Below are 25,557 nucleotides of genomic sequence, written 5' to 3' on the forward strand. Positions count from 1 at the left end.
AAATCAAATCTATGACATCTAGGACAAGGAGTATGTGACCCCTGCTTCCTTTTACTGTAGATGTTGGGGTGAAGGGTGCCGGACAAATGTTATTTTTAGGAATCTATGAAAAGACACAAATGGAAATGGCAAAGAAAATATAAACATATTATGTCAAATATTGAATTTAATTGAAAGCATAGGTCATGTGAGCATGCTTTAAGAAATATCTGCCACATTTTCCTATCCCCTCAATCAATCAATGACAGTTCTACTCTAGATTTCAACATGGCACCTGGAAAAGTGCCAGCATGGGAGGGGCCATGCTGATATATTTCATTCCTGACAGGGTGTGGATTGAAACTTCTCTGGCCAGGGCTCAGCACCAAATCTGAAGGCAAGAAGGTAAATGCTTGCATGCTTAATATAATTTTAAACAACAAGGACTGTACTGGAAGATCATTTTAAATACTAGAAACCCAAAGGATGTAATTGAACTGTTAGTGTATCCTATTTTTATTAAGTCAGATGCCCTTAAAGGAGAACACTTTATTTTATGGTGGTTTGGTTTTTCTACAGCTATGGCAATACTCACTCAATATAGGAACAATACTCTCTTCCTCAGGGCACACTGCTCTGTCAGGGCATTGATGTGTCTGACTGAGTCTTTAAAAGATGTGGCTGATTGAATATTTTCACCTTCACATACAGTTTATGTTCCATCTCTTCGTACATTATTTCTGAAAGATAAAATGACATGATATTATAATGTCTTTATTTTAAACATTATGATTTAAATATATTTTTGTATTATACATTGGAAAACACTTTTGATTTCATCTTTCACATCTATTTCTTTGTTTTTTGGCATAATTTACTATGTAGCTTGTTATTTTCTGGATTGAATGTCCATTCCAGCAGAATAGCACCTAACTGTGTAAAGTTGGAATTTCATTATTGGGTTATTAGATGAGGAAATTATAGAAATTATAAGACCTAAGATATTTTTGGAGCATAAAGTTTTTTTTCCTATTATATATAGGAAATAATTTTTATAAATGAAAAAAATGCATTTATTTATTTGTGTGTTGTGATGTGTGTGTGTGCACATGTGTGGTGTGTGTTATGATGTGTGTGTGTGTGTGTGTGTGTGTGTGTGTGTGTGTGATGTGGTGTGTGTGCCATGGCCAAGTGTGGAGGTCAGAGGAAGGCTATGGGAATTGATTCTCTCTTTGTACCTGGGGATCACAATCATGTCATTAGGCTTGGTGACAACTACCTTCACACTGTGAGTCATCTTGTCAACCAGGAAAGAATAAATTTATTCAGAGTATTCTGAATTGTTAGAATCTCTATCCAGTTTAATTGGTTTTCTTTTACATTTTCACTATAAAGGGAAGTATAATTTAATATATGAGCTGTTTCTAATGTAGTAGAAAATGAATCAAGGGTTGATTCTATTCTCAACACTTCTACCAATTATACCTGCAGCAGATGTCAACATGCTTGAATAATGCCACGTAAGATTCAGATGTTAGAACTGTCTACCATAGGAACAAAGCAAATGAGTCCATGAACACTTGCTAAATGCTTCTCGGTACTGCCACTGTGTTGTCTACTGACAAAGTACAGAGAAGAATAAAAACTCTGAGTTCACCCTCAAGAGAACTATGTTTAGAAGTGAATGCTGAAGTATAAAAGTCAAGTACTTGTGGGAAATAAGGACAAGCAAAGAGACATAAATGCAACCGTCATCGATGCAATGGGAACTAACTGACCTTCTAGGAGAAAAGGGTGGTGGAAAGTATAAGAGGGTTGTGCATGAATAGAAAAGTCAGAAAGAAATAAAAAGGGTGAGATGGGTCTTGTAGTGACACTTTAGGACCACCTAAGAGGGCTGAGATACAGCACGGCCATCGAGCACACAGTCAGTCCTTGGTGCTGGCTCTGGCACCACAAACATCGAAACAACATAAAGCAGTAAATCAGCAGACCCTGCCCACCAACCCAAACACAGCAAGTGAGAAAAAAGGTTTTTTCTTTGGTTTTTCAAGACAGGGTTTCTCTGTGTAGCTCTGGAGCCTGTCCTGGAACTCCCTTTGTAGACCAGGCTGGCCTAGAAGTTACAGAGATCAGCCTGCTTCTGCCTTTGCCTCTCGAGTGCTGGGATTAAAGGTGTGTGCCACCGCCACCACCACAACCTGGCTAAAAGATCCTTTTGTTAACTAGAGAAAAAATATTAAGATTTAAAGTACATAAGATATAGATAAAATTATACAAAGGAGATTTATTTTCTTATAAAGATTAGAAATTGATGTTTTAAAATTTTATTTAAGATACGATAATTTCAGTTTTGAAATGACAAAATAGCACCAAAATATAGAGAATTCTGAATAAATAAGAGTAAAAATAATTCTAAAATGGCAATAACAGGAAGTAAAATTAAGAATGAACCTCAGCTAGGGAAAATGATTTTGTGAAACATATAATATATATGTAACATAAAGTGTTAATGTAGCCAGTACATTTTTATGACTTTAATAGATAAGTGACAGGCGGATATGAAAAAACAGCTAACAGACAATCTCTAAATGGAGAAAACACATGGCTAAATGTTCCCACATTAGCAAGCATCAATGGACTATCAACCAAATGTAATACTATTGTTTTTGTATATTTACTTTTAAAAACATTTATTTATTGTGTGTGTGTGTGTGTGTGTGTGTATGTGTGTGTGTGCATGCATGTGCATCCATGTGTATGCACCCAGGCCACTGTGTAAATGAATGTTAGGTATCAGTTCTCTCTTGTACCATTTGGGTCCTGGGATCAAATTCAGGTCTTCAGGGTTGTCAGCAAGAACCTTTCCCAGTTGAGCCATATTGACCCCATTTTTATATTTTAAATAATAAAGAATGACAAACAGTGATATTATCAGAAGATAGATTATGATCCATGTGCTTCATCTGTAGCACTGAGATGTAATGTGAAAGATAATACCTCATACATTATTTGATCTAGAAATCTCATGCTGAAGAAGTGTCATAAGGAAATAAGATGAAAGAGGAGAAAATTGTATTTATAAAGATATTCACTTCACAATAGAGAAAGATGTGAAACTAATAAAAAATGGCCATTATTAAGACATTAGTTTTAAAATGTGCATATATTCATTGAACTGTAATGACTGTAAAAGAACAAATATAAAAATAGTTACAGTGTAGACATGTAAGACACAGTCTGAAGTAAGGAGTGCTGAAGGTGATGTGTGTCACATGCACACACTCACATGGCATGCATACTTACACACATTTGCACACACAATGCATGTATACACATACACATATGCACACATTTGCACACATGTACACAGATAATGCATGTATAATATGAAGTGCATACTGAAATGGCAAGACCTGAAAACACACAGGAAACAAAGATGATGAAGTTATGAATATTATAAAAACAAACCTCTCATTGTCATCATCTTTCCATCTGCGTCATGAGTTAGAATTTGAGAATGAAGATTATTTTATACCATCCCACTCTTTATATTTTGTTAGAAGTGAAATAGTGAACCAGTTAATTGGAAATATTGGTAAAATACAATAGTTTTATTGTCACAAATGGGTTTTTATGCTATTTTCTGAATAAAAGTTACCTCTTACCTCATCTCTATATAGCCATGATCAGAAAGAGGTGATCTTGAGGACAGTAGGTATGCAGTTATGCAAGAAGATCTCAATTAAGGTTAAGGTTATTTGCAGTCTTGGGCTCTCAATTTCTGTCTGTAGTCATACAGATTTCAATGCAGTATGAAAAGATTTTACAAGGCCAATATTACAAGTAATGGTTGTGAGAGTCTTGGGAGGACACACTGGAGTCTAAGACACCCTTTGGTCCAGAGGTCCTTCAAGGGAGTCCTAAGATGGACCCTCTAGGCTGGGAGTTCTTTCTGCAAATAGTTGCCTTGGTGAGATACATAGACCAGTCATCACAGAGAGGTGGGTGATGGGGCACCCAGGCTGTGGCATTCGGGTTCCAGTGTTTGCTGAGGGCAGGGACATGTGGAAGAGAAGACAATGGCTGATGCCAGTTCAACCAGAATGATTTGCATACTACTGATCACTTACTTTGAGGGTATAAATTTCTAAACTTACAAGATTTATTTTTTTGAAAATTAGAAACAACATTGGTAGGACACTGGGTACACTGTGTCTAAACTTCTAAAGTCATTGTGGGTGAGGGTATTCTAATTGCTTGAGCTGAGTGGATTTAGGGGGACTTTACTATTTTAAAAGGTTATTTCAGTTATGTTTGGAAATAGTGATGACTAGGGTAAATCGTGTTCAAGTTTTTCAAGTTGCAGCTTAAGAGGCAGCCTGCACTAGCAATCAGTCATCTTTAGACTTAAGCAATCTCACTTTGAATAGTGACTGTTTTGCACAGTAAAAAGGGAAACACTTCCTCTTGGTGCTTGGAGAGCATCCCTGCTTGTATCTACAGCCTGAGTTTCACTGTGAGGTGCTGTGTCTCAGTTTTCCAATATTCTTCATTCTTGCACTAAACACAAACTAGCAATGTCCTAAACTAGTTGCTGTGTTTGACAATACATTTACAATACCTTTTAAAATGAAACATGTATATATGCAAATGTAAGCTACCTTTATATATAAATCCACAAGAGTGTATGTAGATATGTTCACCCTGCATGCAACACCTAGATCAGGAAAGAGAGCATGACCAGCTCCTAGAAGTCTCCTTCATGCTCAGGGCCCAGGGTCTCCTGAAACTTAGTTCCTTCTTTTCACGAGAGCAGATTCCAACCTCCCCAACCTGGATACAGTGATGTCCTGTTGGCAGTTTGAAATTTACCAGAGTGGGTACATTTATACCATAGAAATTAGCAAACACTATAATTGTTCTATCTGTGGAGTCAGTCTGTTAGACCACTAACGTTTCTACCTGAAACTGGACATTGTTCCCCAAATCTACCCTCAGATGTAACCATTTTCCTCACTTTTAAGATACGAGATTGGGTTTTTGGGGAACTTTATGTGTTCTGTCAATATTTCTCAAAGGCAGACACTATTTCTCTTTCAGTTAATCCTTTTACAGTATCTAACTTAGTACAAGAATTTTATAAATATTTATTGAATAATTAGATTATTTTTAAGTATGAGAATTGCATCCCCAACAGATCAACCAACCAACCAACCAACCAACCAACCAACCAACCAACCAACCAACCAACAGACCTTGACAAGTTGGTTATCATCAGATTACATCTTAATCAAGTTATTACATGTTCATTTTTCCAATATTCTAGACTTTTGTGTGTAAAGCCAGGAAGAACCTTCATATTATAGCTGTTTACACCTTGTTAGTGTTGTAACATTAACTTTGCTGTTTCTTTTTTTCTGCCATAAACTCTGCCTGGAAAGGAAGTGCTAAAGCTGCCTAGACTGCACCCGGAGGTGAAAGCCAGTGTGTGGTGTTCTAAACTGTTCATACTCAGAAAATAAAGCTGGGGTGAGAGCAGCCAGTCCAAGACTATCACAAAACGTAGCTCATAAAATCTCTAGATGTTTTCTTTAAAGGTGGTAGAGACAGTTGAGGATAATCACAGTGTGAGCAAGATAGCACGAGCACTAGAAACAAGTGAAAAATACTGCTAATAAAACAGAGATGTGGCAACAGGGAGCAAGCCTGGGCACGGGGAGGGCCATTGCCTGGCTTTTCTTTTGGCCCATACATGATGGTGTGCAAGTCACTTCATTTCATCTGTTCTCCGTTTATTTTATTCTGACAAGAAGGGAGTTGGTCTACATGAACAGTCATGTTCTTTCTAAAGCAGGGAAGCTTCAGTTCCCTCAGCTCTCTGTGCGCTACTGCTGGGAATGAACACCCATCCTGATGGCCAGAGTGGTGTAGGGCATCTGCAGCTTGGCCACTCACCAGGCTGAGACCTTTGCCAGCCAGGATCAGATCATTCAGTGTCCCCTCTGAGACCTTCTTTCTGCCACTAGTGTCTTCTTTGGCAAGTCATGAACAGACAGCCAGAGTGGCCACTGCCTCCTCTACCCACACTGAAGATTTTGCCTGTAGCAAATGTAGCAAACTGAGGCTTTAGAGGCATTAGGCTATTTTTTTTCCTTCAAAAAGTAGGGTTATGATTAAATCAAACCTGTGAAATCCCCTCAACTCAGGCCCATGGCATCCTTTGTTTACTTCACGAGTAAACTTGCTACAAAATTGCTAATGGAAGCTGAATTTAAAGTAACTAGTGAATGTGAAAGTTTTTCCCAGCAAGTGCGGGGACAGGTTTCTGAGGCAATTTGGCTTTACCAAGACACCCAGAACACATATTACCTGAAAAAATGCCCACTTTTTAGGGAGGATTGCTCCTGAAAAGCAAATCAAAACAAAGCAAAGCAAAAAATAAAAACAAAGCCAACCTCAAATGGCCTCTAAGTTAGGCCCACAAATTACTGCCTTTTCTGAGAAGTGCACCCGTGGGTACAAGGCTGTAGTGGGTAGCCATTCCAGCTTTGATCGTGCCCACCTCTCCCCTGCCCTTCAGTTCTGCCCTGGTGCTCCCATAACTACCTTCAAATCCATGTCCTCCTCTTCAAATATATGTCTTACTGAGTGCAGTTAGTGTTTCTTGTATGCACATGGGTATGGGGCTGGCTGCTTGAGCAGCAGATAGTGTTAAAATACAAAATTTATCTCAAACCCAAAGTCAGGAGCAGGAATGGGAAGAACAAATCTGTTACAAATTTGGAAGAAAAAGAACTTTAATACTGAATACAGTCTTCCACTTAGGGGAAGTGAATGCACAGCGTGCAGGGGTGTGTGTTCATCAGCCTGGCCTTCTGAAGCGTGACACAGTTAGAGCAGGGCAGTGTCACAGTGTTCTTGTGAACACAGACACCTGTGATTTGCGTCTTCAATGCTCTGCTCTGTAATAGAGGAATGACGGGGTTTGCTTTGCAGAATTCCAGGATGAAAGCGCCTGTGTGTCAAGTATCTGACACATGTCAGGCAGGCAGCTTTTTGTTTTAACTTGCCTAGGAACTTTTTGAGTTGTGTTTCATGTACATAATGAGCTTCTAGCAAACTGGGAAGATCTTAGAGGCAGCATGCACCACTGCCTTCAGTACAGTAACTATTTCTAATGCTTACTCTGTGTTCAATGTCTTACATTTGTGTGTTGGAAATATACAAGGTCCATAAGCAAAGAGAAGAAGAAAAAACTTTTGTTTCAGAGGGAGGGTGAGATCTAAATACTATTCTGCTGGCATTTCTAGATTAGATTGAGGGCAAGGCGAGGAATTGTTATTAGGGAAGTCAGCCTCCTGCTTTAGTTCTGTTTTACCTGTGGTGTTAGGTGTCAAAAAAGAATTAAAGTCATTAGCCTCTGTACCGTGGTGGCTTTCAAGCTCTGTTACCTCTTGGACAGTATTGATGAGTGGCTAAAGTATGTCAAATTAGATTGTATATAGGGTGAGTCAAGAGATGAGAGGTCATTAACTGAGGACATGCTACATAACAATTTGCTGGACATTTCTCAGTCACAGACCAGTAAGCAGAACCAGCACCTCTCAGGGGAGGGGGAGGGAGATTGACTTGACGTTAGCCTCTGCTTTACTTGACCTGAATGAAGTGAAAGAAGCGAGTGGACTTGTTGTACTGAGTTCTAACCTCTGCTCTTGTGAGTGTAGCCTCATTTGGACACAGTCTTTATGTAATCAAGATCAGACGAGGTCATGCTGGTTCAGGGTCCCGAGTCAGTGGAAGAAGAAATGTGGGCACATATATGTGTACATTCAAGTACAAGATACTAATGCCCTGGGAAGATGGAGGCAGAAATTAGAATAGTACCTCTCTAAGCCAGGAATTAGCAAAGATGGCTGACAATACCAGAGGCATGGGGCAGATTTTTGCCAAGAGCCTCAGGAGGAACCAACTCGGTAGATACCTTGGTTTTGGATTTTTGGTTTCTATGGTTGTGGGATAGTAAGTTCCTATTTCTTAAGACAACTGACAAGTAGTGTTGCTTTCTGTTGTGCCTGTAACTGGAGAGACTTCCATCTGTATTAATACAGATGCCAATTCATTTATTTATAGTGAAGGTTGATAGCTTTAGTTTCCTGGTTCTTCCCCTCCCCTCACATCGCTTCCCTCACACTCCCTCCTCTCTCTTCCTCCCCTTTCCTTCTCTCCCTCTATATTACCCTCCTTTTCTTTTTCTTCTCCTTCTGGATCCTCTCTTTCTCTTTCTTTCTGCCTCCTCTCTTTTCTTTCTTCCTCCCTTTCCCCTCACCTTTCTTTATCATACATATGCAAGTATTCTACCACTGGACTACACCCCAACTCAATTTTAAAGTTCTTCACAAACACATTCAATAATTATGTATTGTTATATCTTGGGCATTAAAAATAAGAATTGTTTCTTTATCCATTTTTCTCCACTCACTTTTGTTTTCTTTTTTCTTTTAGACAGTAACCAGTTTTACAATGGATTCTCTTATTGAAGCAAATAGCAAGTTTTGCTTCGATTTTTTCCAAGAGATTAGCAAAGGTGATATTCATAAAAACATCTTTGTCTGCCCTCTGAGTCTCTCAGCTGCCTTTGGTATGGTCCGCCTGGGAGCTCGAGGTGATAGTGCGCGTCAGATTGATGAGGTAGGTATCCAGAAGGATGCTGAACAGGGCCCTGCATTCTGGGTCTGCCTGCATAGGAAGCTGATCTGACTCTCAGGTGAGCTGGAGTTGCTCACTGCTCTCAGCACTTGGGCTTGGAAGCCTCTAAGGTTCCATTTCCATTCACCTTTCGCAAGGGACTTCCCTAGCCTCCCTGCCCGACAGCTTTTCCTGTCCATCTTTATCTCCTCACCTCTTTAGTCACTCCTGTCACTCTTTCTCCCTACAGTCATTGATACCAGTGTTGTTGGTAGCTTTTATATGAGTGTGTTTCCTCTCTTTCTCCTCCAATTAACTAGATGTGTATTAGGACCTAGATATTTACCCGGTAGCTTAAGATCTTCCTGGACTTTCTAATTTCATTTGTCAGAAAATCCCATTGGCTTTCTTTTTGATAAACCTCCCAAATCCAGACATTCTGAACTCCGTGGATTCTATCATCTCTTCTGCACTGCTTCTGTGGAGCGTCCCATGTTCTCCCCTCGGCAGTACGTTCTCGACACTTGGGTCCCTTGTGGAAGGAAAGTGAGTCTTAGGTTGGCCTTTGGCGTCCTTTGCCCCGTGCCTCTTCCCTCGGTGTTTTAGTCACTTTTCTACTGCTGTGACAAACCTTGTGACCACAGCAGTGTGTAAAAGACACTGTTTGATGAGGCTTACAGCTTCAGAGGGTCAGAGTCCACGACGGCAGAGACATGGTGGCAGGAGCAGCTGGGAGGGCACATCAAGACCAACCAATAGGAGGCAGACAGGACACACTGGGAATGGTCCAAGTCTTGAAACCTCAAAGCCCATAACCAGTGACACACCTCCTCCCAAAAGGCCATATACCCTCATCCTTTCAAAACTGTTCCACTAAGAGGGACCAGGTATTCAAACGTATGAACCTATGGGGGCCACACTTGTATACCTAATCCCTTGGTTTACTTTCTCCTTCATCAATGTTGACCACCTTTGAAAGGCTCACTCTGATCTTCTAATGGTGATGCTTCATCCAAGCTCCCAATCCCATAAATGAGCCTAGTCACATTTACCCACACAGCACTTCTCATTAGAGTGCATACAGTAATCAGTCACTGTGTATTTTATATATTACTGAATGATCTCCCAGAGTCCTACAACAGCACCAGGGCTGGAGTAGGCACCCACCAGACACCTGTAGAATAAGTGAGTGCACATGACAGAGGTGCTCCCTGCCCCTTCAGTAAGTGTGAGCTTCTGAGGCTGGGCTCCTACCTCCTGGGCTCTAACACACTGCACACAGGTGAGGTATTGATAACGGAGGAGGTGGACCCACAGATTAAGGCAGAATTATTTGGGGCCATCATGCTCTTGAAATTACTTGTACTCGCTGTAACATTATTTCCAGTCCTGTAAGCAGCACTTAGGTGTAGAACAGGGTTTGCATCCTCTAGGACCAGCTGGCCTGGGTTCCCCATGCAGCTCCATAACCTGGGTCTGAGTAATGTGGGGGTGTGCCTCTCCTTCCCTACTTCCTCTGAGGTTCTGGCCTCACATCATACTCACTCCCCTGACTGACGTGAAACTCCAGATCAGTGCTGTCCAATACAAATACGAAAGCCATATATGAACTTAAAATGTTTTAGTAGTCACATGAAAATGTTCAAAAGGAAAGTCTAAGTTTAATAAAAATTCAGATAATTCAACATTTTTACAATATCTTACCAATACATAATCAATATACATTTTAATGAGATATTTTACATTGTTTTTTATTCTATCCTCAAGACCCCAAGTGAATTTTATATTTACAGCCAATTAAGACTGAGCATGCCAAGTGTAGGTTAGTAAGGGTACACAGCTTGTGAATCCCTTTTGTTCCTTGGTTTGCCTATATTAATTCTAGCTTTTTCTTTTCTTTCTTTTTTTTTGTGTGTTTTGGAAAAGGTGCCATGTAGTCTGAGCTTGCCCCAAACTTTCTATGAAGATGAGGATAATCTGGAACTTCTAATCTTCCTGTTTCCACTGGGGTTAAAGGAGTGTGCCACCATACTTACTTCACACGGGGCTGGGGACAGAACTCAGGGCTGTGTACGCACCAGGCAAACACTCTATCAGCTGAGCTCGTTCCCATCCTTAAGAGTAGTCCGAGGAGGAGGGTGGTGTCCGTGACACCCACCTCTGTGAAGTGTTGTTGGTTATTTTGTTGACTTTCTATCCTGTGTACTGTCTGAAAGGCTCTATGTCATTATCACACAGGTATTACATTTCAATGAACTTTCCAAGAGTGAAAGCAAAGACCCCAATGATTCCTGTTCAAAAGACAAAAGAGAAGTGTTATCTGACAGCTCTCTGGAAGGGCAGAAACAAACGCCAGCGTCTCAGGAGCAGCAGGTGAGTCTCTGCCTGAAAACTCTGCTCTTCGACATTTGCTCATTCTGCCTGTGCTGTGCTTATTCTGTAGGTTAGGTGCAGGCTTCACGGTCGGGAGTAATCTCATGTGATCTGAAGTCCCTTTCTAAGGACACCTTTTTATGTCCTTGGTTGTCCCCCATTCCTCTCTGCCTCCCCAAACCTGGTAACACAGGACAATGACATCTCCCCGGCCAGCTCTGCTTTGCTCCTGTAAAATGCCCTTTCTTAAGTGGTGCTTAACCATTTGCTCTGTCTTTTGTTAGGCTGAATCTACAGACGAGGATGAACTGCTCGGCTGCTACTTTGGGAAGCTTCTATCCAGATTAGACAGAGCCAAAGCTTATTACACCCTGAGTATGGCCAACAGACTCTATGGCGAGCGGGAATTCCCAATCTGCCCGGTGAGTTACAGGGACTGAGGTGTCCACAGAGCATGCTCTGTGAGTAGGTAGATGGCTCACCTCTCACATAACATAGTCTATGGGGCTATGGACTGGTGCATGACTGCAACCTTCTTCCTGAGGTCCCAGACTTCAGTCTTCTTCCACCTAGTTTTCATTTTGGGTTTAGGAGTCCACTTATAAGTGGCACAGCACAGATAGCAAGGGTCACCTGATTCACAACCCATTGGCACATGCATGAGCTTCAAAGGTACTCAGATGACTGTGTTTTCCAATCAAGGTACATGGTAGTCATATTTTGTGGCTTTTCTGCCTGTTGGCTGCCCTTAAGATACTGCTCTAAGCTTCCTTATTGTGCCTCAGTCTGGTGGTTCCTATGGGAACTATTCCTTGCAGAAGGTGCATGGTGCCAAGAAAGGTGACCCCATTGGGAGCCCAAAGCCCCAGGCCTTGTTGCTGTGGCTAAGTAGCTTTTACCTGAAGCAGCATAGGCTCCAATTCAGCTCCAGTCTCAAGAAAGGGAGCCACACTGTCACTAAGTGTGATGTTGTGAACGGCATGTGACACAGCATGAGCTGGGTTAGTCAAGGGTACAGAGGTCCTACTTTATGTCACAGTAAATTATCTTACCAGATTGCTATCTTATATTAGATTAGAAAACCCTAGAATTTTGAGAGCTAAATCTACACTTGTAAATCATTTTTATTTTTTTTTAATTTAGTTAATTTTATTTTATGGGCATTGGTGTGAGGATTTTAGATCCCCTGGAATTGGAGTTACAGACAGCTGTGAACTGCCATGTGGGTGCCGGGAATTGAACTCAGGACCTGTGGAAGAACAGCCAGTGCTCTTAACTACTGAGCTATATCTCTAGCCCCATGTAATTCATTTATTAAAGAGTATACACATCAATGTTTTTGTTAATGTATTATTTATTTAAAATTATGCTAAAACACAAATGAATAAGAATATCTAATCAATTTTAAAGGTTTTTGTGAGTGGAATTAATTATATTCACAATGAACTATTATGCTTTTCATGAAACTTTGCCATCTCCCAAACAGAAAGCCCATGAACATTAAGGTGGCCACTCCCTTGATGTTAGGTGACAAGGAGCTTCTTTTTCAGGGGCTTCTTGTCCCCATCTCATCCTAATGGCCAGCGCCTCCATATGACTTTGTCTTGCCCTTTCCCATGTATTTGAATTGAACAGGAATACTCAGACGGCGTAACTCAATTCTACCACACGACGTTTGAAAGTGTAGATTTCCGGGGGGACACTGAGAAGTCAAGACAAGAGATTAACTTCTGGGTTGAAAGTCAATGCCAAGGTAAGAAAGGCCTAGCAGTGAGGCTGAAACTGCAGTGGGCACACTTTGCAGGCCGCTCATCTTCGGGGCTGGTGTTTGCATGCGTGGTGTGTGTTCACAGTTCACATGTGACGACACTGGGCAGCTGCTTAGATACTTTTGTCATTTGTTTCTGCTTTTCTTCCTCCTAGGATCTCTGGTCTTTGAAGACATTTATTTAGTGTGTGTGTGTGTGTGTGTGTGTGTGTGTGTGTGTGTGTGTGTGTGTGTTCATGTGGGCATGTGCTTGACATGTGGATGGCAGATGATAATTTGCAGGAGCCAGTTCTCTCTTCTCATGTGGATCCTACGACTTAGCTCGGCTTGTCAGGCTTATTAGCCAGTGACCTTCGGAGCCATCTTGCCGACCCATGACTTTTCAGTCTGCTTTAGTATTTCCCTGCTTTTATCACGGGCTTTCCTTTGAATGGTATGAGTGAAGCTCTGTCTCTTGATACCACACCACTGTTTGCAGCACTGAATGCATCTCTGTCCACAGGACAGAAGCTCATCTTTTCTACAAAATATCCATTTGAAACTGGAGTTCTGATGTAGTTGAGTTATTGAGGACTCTACTTTTACTTACAATATCTACCACATAACAAAAATGAATTATAATGTTGAAAGCTACAGTAGCACTCCTAATGCATTATATATACTTAGAATTAATAGAGAAATAGATTGACTAAATATGAATCTACCCATGTATATATGCTTTCAGCATCATTTTACATGATAAATTAAGAATGAAGGGAAATTTGGGAGTTTAAGACAGGGAAGTGATTTACATTAATTTTTCAATTTAGTGTATAAAAATATTTCCACAATGACATTTTGATGTACGTATGTGTATATATCATTGTAGTTTGTTAGTATCTGCCCGCCCACTCCAGCCCCTCCCCTTCTCTTTCCTTTGGTCTCCTCCTGAAATCGTCAGTCCTGCCTCCACATCCTGTCATCTGTGACTTCAGATTCACTATAGGAGAGAAAGCGTGCAGTATTTTATATTCTCTTCCCTGTCACTCACTCGTTCTCCATCCTTTCTCCCTTTAGAGCCCTTCTACTTCACATGCCCACCTCATGTCATGTATGCCCAAACCTCGTAGGGGAGGAGACCTGGGCTATTGGTCTTTCCGAGCCTTGCTTATTTTGCCTACCTTGATGACACCCACATCCATCCATTTTTCTGCAAATAACATATTTTTCTTCTTTATGGCCAAATAAAACTCGTGTATGTATGCAGTTTTTTCTCATCAATTCTAATAATAAGCATATTAAACAAGAGCTGGGCCTCTTCATTTTGTAGTTGATTATGAACTCAGTCAATAGGGGAGAAACCTGTCATTTTCCATTTTTTTTTGTTCATTTGTAGCTCACTTGCTCCTTCGTCCATCTCCCTCTCGACTTTCCCCACCATCACCATGGTAGAGACTCTAACCAACTGTAGCCTCTGTTTTATGGGGGAAGTGACATTTGGTCTTTCTTGTTAGTCATTAAGAATGAAGGCAGGTTTTGTGCCTGAATCTCTAAGTGTTAGAGAGCCTGCTTTACCTGTGCATGTATAAAAAATGAGCTCTTCATCTCAGGCCTGAGTATTAGAAGGGGGTGGCTAGGGTGTGTGGGGTTGGAGACATGCTTGTTCAATGACCTCTGGAGAACCAGAGGGAAAGGTGGTGTATCTGAAGTGAGACTGACTCAGGGCCCTTGTACACTTGATGGACTGACAGCCAGGGAACCACAATGGTTGGTTTATTAGTCACTTTTGGTACTTGGTGCAATGCTTCCTATCCTTTCTTCCACTTGGAGGCTCATACTCCTTGTTCCCTGTGCTTTTTTTTTTTTTTTTTTTTTTTTTGGTTTTTCGAGACAGGGTTTCTCTATGTAGCTTTGCGCTTTTCCTGGAACTCACTTGGTAGCCCAGGCTGGCCTCGAACTCACAGAGATCCGCCTGCCTCTGCCTCCCAAGTGCTGGGATTAAAGGCGTGCACCACCACCGCCTGGCTCCCTGTGCTTTTAACATGGAGTTAAGGCCAGCTTACGAATGGTGTTTCCGTAGGGGAAACTTTAAATCCCACAATTGTTTACTCCTCTTCTGTGTGTCATGGAATTCCTGCTCTTTCAAGGTCCAGTCAGCTATCAAGAGAGTAGTGGTTTGGTGAAGAAATCCTGACTGAACCCTAATATATATTATCTCTTTACTGAGTTAGCTTTCCTGATGTACATTAAGTGTAGTTAATGTTGACATGGTATATTGTAGAATCTATGTACAGCCTTTCTCAATGTAAAATGATCCTTCCTCATTAAGATCTCATCATGCATTAAAGTGGCTGGTGATTTAAGGAAGAAAAGATGTGTCTTGTAATGGATTAATGCTTGATGATAGCAAGGAACACTTCCTGTCATTTTTATGGATGCTTCTCATTCTCCTTAATATTCTTTTATAATGGAGGGTGCCCAAATGAGAGCTGGTCCAAGAGATGGAAGGCCCCAGGATCAGTGCTAGCTCAATTTGTTCCTTTTTGACTATTTGGTGTCTCCTTTTATTGCTTACAGCAAATCACTCCATTAAGAAGGGACAGTTATCATACTTTTTGAAGGCTTAATCTCTATGTGGGGTTTAGAAGGTACTCACTTCTACAAATGAACGTGAGTTTACAAAACTGAATGAATTCTTCCTTTGAGCCAAAATGAAAGAGGATGTAGAAACTTCTACAAAGTAGGCTTTACACTATGGCTGTGTGTGTGTGTGTGTGTGTGTGTGTGTGTGTGTGTGTGTGTGTGTATGTGTGTGTGTGTGTGTGTGTGTGTATGTGTGTGTGTGTGTGTGTCTGTCTGTCTGTCTGTTTATATGTCTACCTATCTATCTGACTGTTGGTTTATCACCTACCTATCTGTTTATATGAGACAGCACATACTGAACTTCAAAAAATGCTAGAGAAAGGAAGTTCATACTGTAGTTATTCTATCCAGGAAATTATAAAAGTCAGTTGATTAGATGTATAGTATGAAACATAGACCATAGATGTCTGGTGGCAATTTGCAACCAAAAGTGAACCAGAGAAGATACTCTTGTTCCCAGTGCTCTGAACTGGGTCTTCCTCCAGGCGAGTGAGACTTCTCCCCCAACAACCCCTACCCCTCTTCAAGAGCCCCATAGCCCTCTAGGTTTCTTGGGTAAGATCTTGAGTGAGGCACTCTCTAATGTCTCCATGAATACTTCTCATGCAACACAAGCTCAGGTTATTCTCTGTCACCTCTTTTTCTCTAGGTAAAATCAAGGAACTGTTCAGCAAGGATGCTATTGATAATGCAACTGTGCTGGTGCTAGTGAATGCTGTCTACTTCAAGGCCAAGTGGGAGAAAGACTTCGACTGTGAAAAGACCGCTGATGCACCGTTCTCCCTAAGTGAGGTACTTAACTGTATTAGCCTGCGGTTTCTAGGCAGTCCACTCCTAATCTCCGCTAATGGTGATCATAGTGTCTAGACTTAAACTTAATGCTTAGATCTGTGAGTTGTGGCTTACAATTATAATAAACATTTTGTGTTTTACAAAAGACAGTACCCAAAGTTCACTAAACATTTTAAATAAGCTATTCTGCAACACACAAAAATTTCAGAACATTACATACACACTAAATACATATAATCTGTCAATCAATTAAAAGTTTGTGTAGACTGGCACATCTCTAAAAGTCAAGCACTTATGAGGTAGATGCAGGAGAATCACCACAAGTGCAAGTCTATCTTTGTCTACATAAAGAATACCAGGAATCTAGAGCTGCATATTGAGACCTTGTCATAAAACACAACACAACACAACACAACAAATGTATACACTTAAGAAAAGAGATGGGCCTCTTCATGTTGAATTTGCTGAAATAAGAGACAACTCAACTTACCTCTAAATGTTCTACCCCCATTCTCGGCCATCTCCCTCTAGATTTATCGATCCCCTATCCCCTTGTCTGTAAACACTGAGTATATGTTTCCTGGGGAAAGTGATCTGAGTGTTGTTGGCAGTTCAGGAAAGAGAGCAGATCAACCAGGTAGTTCCTGAATATTACCACAATGTACACTGAAGACTCTGTGCTTTCTGGACTTGCTTTGGCTGAATTAGGGTATGGGAGATAATTGAGTTGAAAATCTAGCAGTAAGTAGTCTCGAGAGCTGAGAAACTGATGAAGGGCAAGTGAGGATAAAGTGATTGATTGGTAGGCAGGGGGATATTTTAGGTTGGGTCACTGGCTTGACTCTGGACTTCCGGAACAGATCCCTCCCTTTTTGAAGCACCATTGTTCTCATCGATGTTGAGGCTATGGGTGTTTGAGCTCTCCACGATCTTTTGTGATTACCTCCATGTCCACTGCAGAATGAGAAGAAGACAGTAAAGATGATGAATCAGAGGGGTCGCTTTAGAATTGGCTTCATTGAGGAGCTGCAGGCCCAGATCCTGGAAATGAAGTACACCATGGGGAAGCTCAGCATGTTGGTTCTTCTTCCATCCTGCTCAGAAGACAATGTGAAGAGTCTGCAAGAGGTACAGCGTCATTGTCACATCCATTCACACTCCACATCACTGAGGAGTAGCACTAGCATCCCTCATCCAAGGAGGATGCTATCTCAGTCAGTAGACATTAGAGACATGTGGAATCTGAAGGAGATTGGATATTCATTTTTTACTTGTTTCAATACAATGAGCAAATGCCAGAAATGTCAGAACAAGAGATTTGCCCCTCAAATTCACAGATTTCTATAATAATTTTCCAGACCAAAGAATCTGGATGCTGCGTAGTTTGAAAATTTCCACAAATGAAACAGCTTCTCCTTCTCCTAAAATAGCTTGACCTTTGGCCTCTGCCATATTGGAGTGTTTAGCTGCTGGGGAGGCCCAGATACTTCTGTCCTGGGAAGAAGGGCAAAGAGAAGATAGGGAGAAAGATAAACAAATAGACAAGAGATGAATAGAGATATCAACATGGTAGTTTTAGTAACCACCATTGTTCAAAATATATGACACAGCAGCATTATTTTAATATATACTAAGTGCATTACATGCATTACTTTGGTTAGCTCTCAGAAGAGTCTTATCATATTACCTTTGTTTTATGGAAAAGGAAATTTTACTTCATAGTGGCAGGGCTGGCCTGAGCTTACCCAACTGAAATTTTCTGGTCTTTGAGCATGAATCTGCCAAATTTCAAAGTGCCCCGGGATGCTGCTTATCCTGTAATTTCAAGAGAGGAAATTTAAACAAAGTCTACATAGGAAAGATTGAAATGAACTTATTTTGAGGTTTAGAGAAAGTCCTTGGAGTGTATAAATCTGTCTATTAAAACAGATTAACTCAGGAATTTTGAAGTAATTGTGATACTTTTGCTGGCTTATAATCTGACATTAAATATATATTTTTTTCTCCTTTTAGCTTGAAAGCAAAATAAGCCATGAAAAAATCATGGCCTGGAGTAGCTCAGAAAATATGCCAGAAGAATCAGTAGCCATTTCCTTCCCCCAGTTCACCATGGAAGACAGCTATGATCTCAACTCTGTTCTACAAGACATGGGCATTAAGGACATCTTTGATGAAACTAAGGCTGACCTGACTGGAATCTCTAAGAGTCCCAATCTACATTTGTCCAGAATTATCCACAAGAGCTTTGTGGAGGTGGACGAGATGGGTACCGAGGCAGCCGCAGCCAGCGGCGCTGTGGCTGCGGAGAAGTCCCTTCCTTCTTGGGTGGAGTTCAATGCCGATCACCCTTTTCTCTTTTTTATCCGACACAACCCAACCCACACAATCCTTTTCTGTGGCAGGGTCTACTCTCCTTGAAGACCCTCTGGCTCTTGGGTGCTTGAGGTGAATGGCAGCTTAGTTTCCCATTTGTAAAACACGACACTTGTGTTTTTCCTGACCACCTTCTGTCACGGGGGACACTCTCAGTCCTTCAAGCCTCTCCCGAGCTTTGTCCTGAAAACCTCTGTCACCGGAAGCCAGTTCTCCCCTGTCTGTTAATGAAGTAGCCTTGCTGTACCTCTAATCTTGACTGCCCTAAACTTTTAAGCATATAAATTCACCTTCTATGATTTGGAGGTCAACACAATGCAGACTGGTATTACTTTTATTTAAGTTACTTCCCTCCTTATGAAGAAATATTGTAAGTTTGTCTTTAAACCATCTGAGAGACTGAAAACTCAGAATGTGAGCAAATGCATTTGGGAAATTTGGCTCTACTTGTAGAGTAGTTATAATCACGGGTACCCCCTAGGCAAGACTCGTGACCCCATATGTGATGTACTTCATGGAGATGTCCTGTGATATCTTTTCACTCTAGAGAAGATATAAGCTAGAAACTTATTTAAGTGATGGCTCAAGGATGTGTGCATGGCCCAGTCAATACTCATTTTGCACAGGAGAATGACATTTCTTTTATGTGTTTAACCATGACTCAAGAAAGTGGCAAATCTGCAGGGGTAGCATGGCCGAGCGGTCTAAGAAAGTGGCAAATCTATTCTAAAGGTTTGGTGTTAGTTTTCTATAAGGGATTCTTTTGTAATCATGCCCCTTAGGCCTCATTACCATGAGCTCCCTCTATCTGCTCTCCCTCAGAGAATACTCGTTTATAGCTAGCTTCTCCTAAACACTAGAGTGTTGAGGCTGGGGAAGAAACTGGCCACCATTATGGATGGCTGGGAGACCCTCTCCACTGTTTATTCTTTCTGACATGAATGTATTTAACCTTCTAGAGGCCTAATGCTGGGCATACAGTGAGAACAGTCCTTGACTGGCAACAGTGTGTATGAAAAGCCTTTACAGGAAAACTTTTGGTTTCATGTCAAGTTCCAGGCTACTAAAAGATGAATGAATGCATGTTCTTGGGCCCCCACCTTTAGAGTTCATGACCTCTGCTTTACCTGGATGCTCTGGTATGACCGCTGGCACTTCCAACATGAGGAACTGGTCAGGCTCTGCTCTAACAAGCACTCTTGGCGTGGTCCAGCTTTCCTGCCCTCCGTAGTGACTGTTCTCCTTCAAGTATACAGGGAAGGGTGGCTGCAGCAGGTTTTTCAGGAAGCTGGTCGCCTCGGCCTGATCTGAGGCTGACCTCCTCCTTCTTTCCTTAAGACTTCTCTCTGCTGTGAGAAGCAATCCCCACATTCTTCATGAAGACTTCTCTCTGCTGTGAGAAACAATCTCTACATTCTTCATGCAGATTTCTCATTTTTTAGGTTTATTTACAAAACAATTTGAAATGCTAGGTACTTTGAGGAAGGAAAGAGCTCACTCTTTTTAAGGCTTCCTTTACTTTATTTTATGTATATGGGTGCTTTGTCTGTTTGTACATCTGTGCACATGTGTGTACAATGTCCATAGAGACCGGAAGAGAGTGTTGTTGGATCACTTGGAACTGGAGTTACAGATGGTTGTTAGCTAGCATGTGGATGACAGGAACCAAACCCAAGTCCTCTGGAGAACAACAAGTGCTCTCAACTCCTGAGGCATCTCTCCAGGCCTAGGAAGGATTTGCCAAGACTGACTCCCTAGAGACAGAAAGAACCTTCAGATCAGTGGACTGGGTAACTGCTAGGACACAAGTAGGTCATGGCAGCCACGGTTATTAGTTCTTCCATTTTCCAGTGCAGTTCCCTCATCCAGCAGTGCTGACAGGAGGAACAGATGGAGTGATGCAGCTTTCTGGTGATGAGAGTGTTTGGTAAGGAAACTCTGGATACAGAGGCCATAGTCGGCCCTCTACTGATGCCCCAGACTCTCCATGATTTTATTGTGACCCATCTCCGCTTTCTGATTCTTGTTTTGTCTACTGCATCTTTTCCCCATCAAACACCTCAAGTTTTTTTCTTGAGCTGGGCAAATTGGAACTTGCCACTTCATGTAACTGCTGTTTATTTCTTTTGCATGTGTAGTACTTTGAAAAACACCCTATCATTAGCTCGAGGCTATTTCAACCTGGGCAACAGAGTGGGAAGATAGGCAGTTGGCTCAGTGGATATCTTAGATCTGCAGTTGAGTGCCAGTCTCAAATATAACCGAACTCATAAACTGTACTAAGATATTAAAACTGCTAGAGAAATAACACTGTAATGTAAGACTTAATAATTTTTAAAGGTGAGAAAGAGGCAGCATTGGTTTCTCAGTGGTAGAATTCTACACAGGAGGCCCAGGGTGGTTTCCCAGCCAATGCACTTCTGAATTTTCCTAAAACAAAAAAAAAAAAAAAAAAGGAAAGAAAAATAATTCACTGGAAAATATGACTAGTGAAATAAGTCAAGTAAGAATGTTACTCTTAGAATTTATGGGAAATAGTAGGAGTTGTAGATATAAAAGGAGGGATGAGGGTTGGGGAGATGGCACCACTGGATAAAGCACATTTCATGGGAGTGTGAAGATCTCCAGAACACACAGTGAGCTGGACACACAGCAGGTACATCCAGATGAGTTCTACTGCACAAGGGGAAATGGAAGAGAATCCCGGAAGCTCTCAGGGTAGCTAGTCTGGTGTATGCAGTGGGATTGTTGGTTGTTGCTACTTTAATCTTTTGGGAAAGGAGTGCTACCAAGCTCCCAAACAAATCACATGGAGGCTTATTCTTCCTTATTAATGCCCAGCCTTAACATGGCTTGTTTCTAGCCAGCTTTTCTTAAGTTAAATTATCCCATCTATCTTTTACCTCTGGGCTTTTACCTTTTTTTTTCTATTCTATATACCATTCTTTCTTTCTTATTTCATTGCTGGTTGTGCTGCTGGCCCCTGATGTCCTCCTCTCCTTCTCCTTTTCTTTCCTTTTCTTTTCCTTTTTCTTTTTTTGAGACAGGGTTTCTCTGTGTATCTTTGGAGCCTGTCCTGGAACTCACTCTGTAGCCCAGGCTGGCCTTGAACTCACAGAGATCCACCTGCCTCTGCCTCCCAAGTGCTGGGATTAAAGGCATGTGCCACTACCACCACCCAGCCTCCCTCTCCTTTTCTTGCTCCTTCAATCTTTCTTTCAAGATTTCTCCTTCTATTTATTCTCTCTGTCTGCCAGCCCCACCTATCCTTTCTCCTGTCTGGCTATTGGCCATTCAGCTTTTTATTAGACCAATCAGGAGTTTTCAACAGGCAAAGTAATATAGCTTCACAGATTTAAACAAATGCAACATAAAAGAATGAAACACATCTTTGTATCATTAAACAAATATTCCATAGCTTAAAAATATATAACATATCTTCAACTAATTCTCTGCAACACAGTGGATAACAACAAAAGATCCAGGCTCAGAACAGCAGGAGGGAGATGACCAACACTTGAAGTTGCCCTTTGATCTGCACGCTCGTGCACACACACGAGAGAGAGAGAGAGAGAGAGAGAGAGAGAGAGAGAGAGAGAGAGAGAGAGAGAGAAAGAGACAGATAAATGGACACCAGGAAGTAAATCTAAGAATTATGATGTTCCTGAAAAACAGACATGCCAAGAAACTTTACAAACAAAAGTTTGAGAAAGATATAAGGATGTGAACAGTGACCAAAATATTTTATATATAAAAGATAAAAATCGTATGGGCCTAAACATATTTTTACTTATTCTCTGAGAATTTCATACATGTTTAAAATAAATTTTGATCATACTCAGCCCACTTTCTCCCTTCAAGTTTTGTCTGACTACATCCACAGTTCAAAACATTTATTTTGTGTTGGATTTTGGAGAACAAAAAAAAAAGAAACCCTAGTTTTGAAGAGGAAACACATGTTTAAAACTTTTCACAGCCAAGTTGACTTTTGTGTACAAACCAATAGAAAATGATTCTCTTATATTTCTGTGTATGTAAATGTGGGTATGACTAACCCTAACACCTGTGCTGTAAATATCAGGGAAATTAAAACAAAATACGTGCTGTTTGAGTGGACTCTAATGTAGTAAAAGACTAAAAACCCCGCCAAGAAATTGGTCCAGTAAAAATAAATCCTCAGTTTACTCTCACAAGAAGAAACCCCTTATTTAGAATTTTTACCATCCCTAAAGTTGTCAGCAGCCACGACTCTTCCCATGAGCACCCATATTTTTTTTTAGATGTTTGCTCCATGTTTGAGATGAGTTTCACATTTCAGAATAATAGTGCAGCCACAAACTCTCTGAATTAGGGATGTGATAAGCCTAATACTTCTTGGGTTATTTGTGTGGCAGTGTTGGTGACCCCCATTCTATCAAACTATCAGTCACTCACTCCTTTCCCTCATTCTGAGATTTGGTCACTCTTATTATTCACATTGAACAGGTGGCAAACTGAAGTTCAGAGAGTCAATAACTTGACCAAGATCATGCAGGAAGCAAATGTTTGAGTCTAGATTTGGACCAGGTTGGCCGTTACTCAGTTTATAACCACTACTCTATGCATCCTACTAAGCAAAAATCAAGGCTGCACGGAGTCATTCATTTTCATCTCTTTATTTTAACTGTTTGACCTGTGAGAACTCAGAACTTACCCTCAAATTTTGGGTGTAGGAGTAGAATCTGGGGTTAGAGTGCCAGTGTTTTTGAAGCTCAGTATGGAACATTCAGGAAAGTGCAGAGTACCATTGTGATGGCCGGTTTCAGGGCTGCAGTTGAAGTACTGCAGTGCATCAGACAGAGAATAGCACAGGCCTTTGTGACAAGGTCGGATCAGTGTGTCTGCTGGAGCGTGGTGGTACAGTGGTACCTGGCAATCTCAAGGGAGAGGAGAAGTTCCCAAGAAAATTTATGAGACAATAATACACTTAAATGGAAGCACATACAGTCTCTCCCACTCTTAAATTTCTAAGGCAGGCTGAGGCCAAGCCCCTAAGGGTATTCATCCAGTTTGATGAGGGATTACACATGCAAAGATCAGCCTATCCCCTAGACTTACCCAATATTGGAGGGAAATAGTAACAGAAGGAAATCAACAGAGTTTATAGATGAAACAAAGGACTTAGAAATATAAAAGTGGCAGTCATAACATTCACTAAGGATTCATTCTTACTATGAATTTTATTAGCACAGATGGACAGTGGCCTGAGCAGCATAACAGAATGGGCTGAAGTGTAAGCTGAATGAGTGCTCAATGGACATCTATAAAACACAGAGCAGGAAGCTAAGTAAATAGAAATGGAAAGAAATCAGAAATGGTAGCCAGGCATTGTCGTTCATGCCTCTAATCCCAAGGCTTAGAAGCTAACACAGAAGGGTCACGGTAAGTTTGAGGCTAGTCTGAGCTACATAGTGAAACCCTGTCTCAAAAAAAATGTTAAGTCATTTAAGATATATAACCATCCATTATAGAGCATTTCAGGAATAAGGGAAGAAGGAACTGAGGGCAAGTAAGAAAAATATATCTGCATGGCTGGAGGCTGAGCTCAGTGGTAAGAACATTTGCCCAGAACTGGCCTATCAGGAACCCACACTTCCATACTGTGGCAAAATCACACAGATCAAAGAAAAAGAAAAAGCTAGATTCTAAAAGCATTGATGGTTAAGAGAAATAATTCATAAAAGAGAATGAAAATCAGGATTTTCTTTGGTCCTATAAGACTCAGAACAGTATTTGGAAGTTCATGTTCAGGGCTGGAGAGATGGCAAGGAGGCTGAGTGCTCTGGCTGCCCTTCAGGAGGACCCAGGTCTGATCCTGGCCCCCACATGGCAGGCCACAACTGTCTGTAACTCCAGGCCCGGGGAATCCAGTGACCTCTTCTGGCCTCTGAGGGAACTACATGCACATGCTATGCAGCTATACATGCAGGCAAAACAACCACACACACAAAGCAAAGCAAAACAAAAGCCAAACTCAAAACTAACATGTTTGCCATATAAACTGTCGTTCAAGGTCGAAGGCACCAAGGAAGGCCTCTGAGCTAACTATTTGCTAACCCTAACTTTCCAAAGTATCTAGAAGTTTTATTTTAAAAATATAAAAGTTATGAAAAAAGAAGAAACATGCAGTAATGATGAAAAGAGCAGCTATGATTTTAAATTGGTAGAATTAACAATTACAAGGAAGGAATTACAAGTAATTAACAATTACAATGATATGATCTGGACATGAGAGGTGACGTATGGGCAGTATTAATGGTGTGCAGGAAATGAGAGAGCAAAGAGAAGGAAGAATAACCTTTGGGGTTATTGTTCTATTTTGAGAGGCAACAGGAAAATAATTTAGCCCTGGAAATTAATGGAAAATGACGTGCAGGATTTGTTCTACACTATGGATAACCATCTAAAGAACTGAGATAATTTCCCAAGTCATTAGAAAAAGAATACTGGAAACACTTCAAGTTAGAGAGACTGAAAAAGAAGGATGCACGCAGACATGCCGTGGTCAGTGCATTCGCTCGGCACTGGCTTAGGAAGTGAGGTGAGCTGGGCAGCTAAAAGACGAGCTGCGTGAAAACGACAAGGATCCAGCAACCAAGTGTGCACAGGAGACGATGAGTTAGTCAGGGTCCTCCAGGGAAAAGGACCAAGAGGACGAAGACAGAGATGCACAGATAGTTATAGAAAAAATGCCCTGTGCAGAATTGCTCCAGAAGTCCCATGAACTGAAGAGCCGGCTAAGCACCTCTGCCATAGGCCTGCAGCTGCACACAGTACTCCCACTGCCACACCTCTGTTCCTACAGCCGCACACAGTACTCCCACTGCCACACCTCTGTTCCTACAGCTGCACACAGTACTCCCACTGCCACACCTCTGTTCCTACAGCCGCACACAGTACTCCCACTGCCACACCTCTGTTCC

The 25,557-nt window shown here is 41.3% G+C and overlaps 1 protein-coding gene across 1 annotated transcript; it reads left to right on the forward strand.

The window, feature by feature from the left end:
- The first annotated feature begins 341 nt into the window (after positions 1-341).
- Serpinb12 (serpin family B member 12) lies at positions 342-18,909 on the forward strand. Its single transcript, XM_015987210.2, has 8 exons — positions 342-384; positions 8,485-8,670; positions 10,906-11,040; positions 11,325-11,462; positions 12,676-12,793; positions 16,080-16,222; positions 17,183-17,350; positions 18,236-18,909. The coding sequence occupies exons 2-8, from the start codon at positions 8,503-8,505 to the stop codon at positions 18,638-18,640; spliced, it is 1,275 nt and encodes a 424-aa protein (XP_015842696.1). The 5' UTR covers positions 342-384; positions 8,485-8,502; the 3' UTR covers positions 18,641-18,909.
- Positions 18,910-25,557: the final 6,648 nt, after the last annotated feature.

This window comes from Peromyscus maniculatus, chromosome 11, assembly GCF_049852395.1.
Source record: "Peromyscus maniculatus bairdii isolate BWxNUB_F1_BW_parent chromosome 11, HU_Pman_BW_mat_3.1, whole genome shotgun sequence".
NCBI classification, from domain to species: Eukaryota; Metazoa; Chordata; class Mammalia; order Rodentia; family Cricetidae; genus Peromyscus; species Peromyscus maniculatus.

What these genes read in the sequence shown, in the direction of transcription:
- Serpinb12 (XM_015987210.2), top strand. Translation starts at nt 8,503, where the DNA reads ATGGATTCTCTTATTGAAGCAAATAGCAAGTTTTGCTTCGATTTTTTC. An exon ending in CACCGTTCTCCCTAAGTGAG is followed by an intron (nt 16,223 to 17,182) that starts GTACTTAACTGT and finishes TGTCCACTGCAG; the next exon opens with AATGAGAAGAAGACAGTAAA. An exon ending in ATGTGAAGAGTCTGCAAGAG is followed by an intron (nt 17,351 to 18,235) that starts GTACAGCGTCAT and finishes TTCTCCTTTTAG; the next exon opens with CTTGAAAGCAAAATAAGCCA.